This window comes from Cupressus sempervirens, chromosome 3 (assembly GCF_028749045.1).
Source record: "Cupressus sempervirens isolate cs-2001-9-10 chromosome 3, ASM2874904v1, whole genome shotgun sequence".
NCBI classification, from domain to species: Eukaryota; Viridiplantae; Streptophyta; class Pinopsida; order Cupressales; family Cupressaceae; genus Cupressus; species Cupressus sempervirens.
In genome coordinates, this window is record NC_143120.1 from 726,037,920 (window position 1) to 726,043,919 (window position 6,000).

The window sequence follows — 6,000 nt, forward strand, 5'->3', positions numbered from 1 at the left end:
AGCTCGATTTTCCTTCGCTGCGAAGCGAGAGACTCCACAATCAGCAATGTTTTTGCCTTTAACTAATCATAAAGCAATAGCCACAACACCAAAGGAGAGGCACATGATTAGTTAAGGAGGCAACAATTAGTTTGAGAAGACACCCCTCTTGGGTTGCGACTCATTGTCTTCTCTCCCGGCAGCTATATAAGGTAGAAATTCTTTTAGTGGAAGGCATTGAATGAGATAGGAGAATCGAATCATAAGAAAGGAAGACAAACTTACAATACAAACTAGAAAGGAAGACATAATTCCAATACGTGGACTTTCAATGCTAATTATATATTCTGGTATAGTTTAATTCAACAATATGATAATTCTATGTACATCTCCATACCTCTGGATTAATATGCATTTTATGATTACCTGTTATAGGATCATTGATATATTGCTGACCCAGTATTGTTTTAATATAGAAAATGTGTATAAGATGCTATACACACACACACACACACACACACACACATATATATATATATATATTCTCTGACTGTTGTAATCGGTTGTGGTAAGGACATGAGGGATTACAAATAGGGGAACGGCGACGAGGTCACCCCCTAACCAAATGATGCAGTGCCAGGCCCCAGCAAATAACCACACAACAAAAGAATAAATAATAACACAGATAATTAGATCCTAAATAATGCCAATTCTCATAATATAATCATAAGATTTAGATCCAACATGCCCGACTGTAAGGCCTTCTAGGTTACGACCAAATACATAAGCAATTACAATAGTAATTCTGCAAGATCCCTCAAGATCCAATCCAAACCCTAGCTAGTCCAAACCCATACTCTGGTAGAAACCTCCAAGGAAGATCCAACTAGTACTCGCAAGCCCACCAAGCAATCTCCTTGTTTCCCAAGCCTCAGCTACTAGCCCTTCTCAAACTTTATCCAAGATCCAAGTGTAAACTACCTCACATTTAGCGCTCTGTCCACACACTCTAGAAATCTTCTCTCACTCAACTACTCTATCTTCCATGCTCTTCTCCAAGCTGGCTGATCAATAATGATAAGATAAAGCCCTCTATTTATACCAAACCAAGCCACAAATCGGCCACTAGCAAGTTACATTAAATAAACCCTCAAGCCACAAGTTACATTTAATAATGCCACCTATTAAATGTCTTTTGCCTCTTTTCTCCAATTTTATTTATTTATTTATTATTTTTCTTCTAATTTTCGTCACTTTCCACAATATTTTTTCTTTAATTTTTTTCCTCTTTTGTTTATTATTTTTTGAAAAAAACATAAAACAAAATTATTTCCCCCTTTATTTTCTTATGCAAGATGCTCCTATATCATACTCCCCAAGTAGATAAAAAAAGTGTCCCCCACTTTGATGCCAAAAGAAATATCTGCAACCATCTTCATCTTCACCAAAGGCTTCCACTCCAATAGGCACAAGAAAACCAACATACAAATCATTCATATCTGCATCAATTTGTCAAACACCAAAATCTCAATCATGCAATCAACATATTCACTCATAGGAACAAACTGAACATAATGCCTCATCAACAAACCCTCATCCATATTAACAACTAGTGAATCCACACCAGCAGCAACAAACTCCATATCAACAGCAATATGTAGATCTCCATCAACACATTTCAAACTCATAACACCAGCGATCTCATTGCTCACAACAAGATGCTCTGCAACATACAAGTCACCACCAACAACAACCGGATCATTTACGATCAAGTGCTCTGCAATTTCCATGTCAAACTCAACCAACTGATCATGAAAACCAATCTCCATCCCAACATCAACAAGGTTAGGAATATTCTCAGCAACAACCTCCAGTTGCTCTGCAGGTTATGTATCAGACTCCACAAATTGATCGACAAAACCAACCTCTTCCACCTCGACCTTGTGATGCCATCTTCTCTCTCGAACAAGTCTTCTAACCGGCAAGACAACTCTCTTCCGGATCTGTAGACTCCAGCTCCACAAATCTCTACAAAACTCAACCATCCCTTCCTTAATTCGATCAACCAAACTAGCTTCAAACCAAGCAAACATCTCTGAAAACCTCTTCTCCACCACGTCACGAAGATTCACAATCACCTTAGGGTCCAATCCTCTTAGAGTCTTCTTCCAAGATTTTTGCAAACCCTCTGAAAGAAATCACCAATAGATCAATCTTTCCGAGCAAGATCAACCTTCCATCTTCACAACCATAAATCCATTTGCATGTCCTCCCAAGGTCCTGGTGCAAATTGCCTCAACTTTGGCGCTCGGTCTACACACTCAGGAACAACCTTCGCTCTAATACCACTTGACGCAGTGCATGGCAGGAGAATCCCAAAAGGGGATGTCCTAACCCTCAGCAAATAACCACACAGCGGAAGAATAAATAATAACACAAATAATTACATCCTAAATAATGTCAATTCTCATAATATAATCATAAGATTTACATCCAACATGCCCGGCTGTAAGGCCTTCCAAGTTACGGCCAAATACGTAAGCAATTACAATAGTAATTCTGCAAGATCCCTCGAGATCCAATCCAAACCCTAGCTAGTCTAGAACCATACTCTAGTAGAAACCTCCAAGGAAGATCCAACTAGTACTCACAAGCCCACCAAGCAATCTCCTTGTTTCCCAAGCCTCAGCTACTAGCCCTTCTCAAACTTTATCCAAGATCCAAGTAAAAATTGCCTCACATTCAGCGCTCTATCCACACACTCTGAAAATCTTCTCTCACTCAACTACTCCATCTTCCATGCTCTTCTCCAAGTTGGCTGATCAATAATGACAAGACAAGGCCCTCAACTTATACCAAACCGAGCCACAAGTCGGCCACTAGCAAGTTACATTAAATAAACCCTCAAGCCACAAGTTACATTTAATAATGCCACCTATTAAATGCCTTTTCCATCTTCTCTTCAGTTTTATTTAGTTATTTATTATTTCTTCTTCTAATTTTCGTCACTTTCTCTCTCCACAATTTTTTTTTTTTTTTTTAAATTTCCTCTTTTGTTTTTTTTGAAAAAAACAAAACCAAAATTATTTCCCCCTTTATTTTCTGATGCAAGATGCTCCTGCATCACCAAACCACCTTATGATATATTAGGGACCATGGGGCCAAAGGGGCAAGGTACTACCTTTGAGCTTGGGAAAGATGGGCTATCTGTGCACCCTATTGCAAATACTCCTCATGCCCTTTATCATAGCAAACAAATGCATGAAGAATGCTCAATCATAGGAAGTAATCTAGAGGTGGCAAGATTGAGGATAATGGTCATAGGACACCTCACTAGGTATCCCACCTCATACGGATGGCATGGACCAGATGAGGCCAAGAGAGTTGCTCTATTGGCTCTTTGGCCTAAGGTAGAGGATCTTTTTAAGGCACACTATCGAGTCACCCTATCTTAGCTCTTCTATGGTTTAAACTTTAAATTACTTAAACTGATTTAAGCAATTTTGTAATTAGATCTATACTTATGATACATGCTTGTTTCTCATCAAAGAGAACTATTTTATGAATCATGCTTATAAATGATTCATTACTTGTTCTTATAAATGATTCATTACTTGTTTGCAGTGTCTAATAAACAAGTTATGATCTAGGGCAAAATTTGGGTATTTACAATTTGGTATATTACAAAACAATACTTCAACTACATTCTGTAATATAGTCCGAGACCCCACTCAATTTGGCAGAAATTACCACGCATAGATTTAGACTACTTACACTCATTCTCCACTGATATGTAACTTTTTCAATAATAAATTTGATTTTATAGGAAGCAGCGGCTGAAGCAACAAATGCAGCTGCGTAAGTTTAACCAGTGCAAAATAGGCCGACGAAAGGTAATTTATAAAATTATTATATCGATTTGTACTGTATCTGCCTACCTTGTTCTGCTTCAACTCTGTATGCCTGAACGCAATTGTGCTGGATAAGAACAAGCAAGCAATTCTTCAACTGGGCGGGCGTAAGCTCAGTGAAGCGAGCGATTTCGTGTAATGCAAGGTTTCCTTTGTAAACCAGGCAATTGCATACTTTCTGTAAATAAGAACCAAAAACAAAATTAAACTCGACCAATAAAAACTTACATGAAACGTTTGGAACATTTAGAATGTAAAACTTCTGCAGTAAATTATTTGGTTTTACTTGAGACACCATTTGAATGAAAATGGGTATCTTACCCCGACAAGCTCACCAAACTGAGTTGTAATGAGGTCACAGGCGAGCTTTTCGGCATGCCGAGGCACCATTTTGAATCTGCTCCGTTTGAACTTAACTGAATTTAGACCCCTGCTTCGAACTGCAATTTACACAAGCATGCATAGGCGAAATTTCGCAATGTGTATAGGTGCTTAAAACTCCTCCGTCAAGCAATGGGCATATAGGTCAGAGACAGACTGATAAGATAATGCCTAAGTGTTTTGTTTGTCCTGCATCCTGCAAGTGACTGGTAATGCTGACTACAGCATCCCTTCAATTTTGTTTTCGATTATTCTCTTTCTTGTGTCCGATAGTGTGAACATCCGAAATAATACCCGAAAAGGGGAAATTTCGTGTAAGCTGTTTAACTCGCAGAGTTTGAAGCCTCGACATAGGCACTCCACATCAAGTGAGAAGCCCGCTGCTCTCCTGCAACAATAACAACAATAAAAATTCAAAAGCGATAGGTTTTAACCCAAAAAATGAGAGAATAATTTTTTTTTAATTGAAGAACATTTGAGGCTAATATTATTTAGATGCTTCAATTGTTTTTTAATTTTTTAATTTTTTTGGGGTATGGTCGGTTTCTTGGGTTAAGATTTAGGATTAAGGGTATTCATTCCTTCAATTTTTCCTAATATGATCTCGTCGATTTTCAAAGTAAAGAGTTATATATCTATATTTTTTATTTTTTTTATTAAATAAGTTAAGAGATGTCAAATTATTTTTTTAAAGTTATTACAAATATTAAGATATATTTAAATGGTTTATTAAGAGATAATCATATAAATGAAAATCTTGTGTCAATTGAATAGTTTGATACCTTTGTAAGGGCGGGGGCCCTAGCTCGGTTGGCTAAATCTTTCCTGTTGCAGGGGGTTGATCACGGGTTGTAGTCTCCCCTGTCCTTGTGGTACCGATGGGCGTGTCGTGCCAACGCTACCGGTCAGGTTAAAAAGTTTACCAAGCGCAATGCAGTTTATAGGGGGGCCGTGTTGCACCGATTCCTGCAATTTTTAAAATAAAATAAAAATAGTTTGATACCTTTGTCAATAATAATTGAGGTACAATGATTTTCTAACCAAGTTAAGTCCTTGTATATATTTCAATAGCCTACTAGAATATAATCATACAAAGGAAGAATTATGTTGGTTTAGAGTGTTTCGGCCATAACTATAGTATGGAGCGAGAGCGGGTGCGACCGAGGTTTGAACATTGGGGGCAACGGTCACCTGCAACAGACAGGGGAGTACACCAGAGGTTCACAGAGTGGAATCCAAGATTCAAATGCCATGAGGGATGGACATATGATGAGAAAATCAATAAAAGATGGCCAATGAATCAGTATAGGTGGAATGGAGGGCAGAAAGAAAAACCTTACTACCAAAATCGGCGACAGTTTTATCCACCACAGAGAAGACAGGATGAAGCAAAGAAATGGGAATGGAGCAAGATAGGGAACGGAAATGATTGGTTTTATAAAAAGTTTGATAAGTTTGACTACTCCATAATTGCCCACAAGTTTTACAGGCCAAAGTAGCAGGAGAAAGCGGCCATGGGGGGGAAGATGCGGTGGAGGAGCACTCTCAAAGCAAAGAGGACAATGCCACCTATGAGATAATGTCTATAATCCGCATCAGTAATGAAAATTGGCTAGAATCAGTTAATGAAATGAAAGAGAAAGCATTTTTCTTTAAGTGGTTAGGGCCATGGCCGTCAGTTTCTATTATTAGGTAGGGGAGCCGATCTTTATGGGGGGTAGAATGTAGA

At 38.2% G+C, this 6,000-nt stretch overlaps 1 protein-coding gene across 1 annotated transcript in view; it reads right to left on the minus strand.

The window, feature by feature from the left end:
• LOC149568828 (RNA polymerase III subunit RPC82 family protein) overlaps nt 1–4,675 on the minus strand; it is a 315,995-nt gene extending 311,320 nt beyond the window's left edge. Inside the window, exons 1-2 of the mRNA XM_089821705.1 lie at nt 4,212–4,675; nt 3,918–4,068 (exon numbers count right to left, since the gene is read on the minus strand). Coding sequence (XP_089677831.1) covers nt 3,918–4,068; nt 4,212–4,280 — 220 coding nt within the window. The 5' untranslated portion in view covers nt 4,281–4,675. The remainder of the gene's footprint in view (nt 1–3,917; nt 4,069–4,211) is intronic.
• Between the last annotated feature and the right edge of the window lie 1,325 nt (nt 4,676–6,000).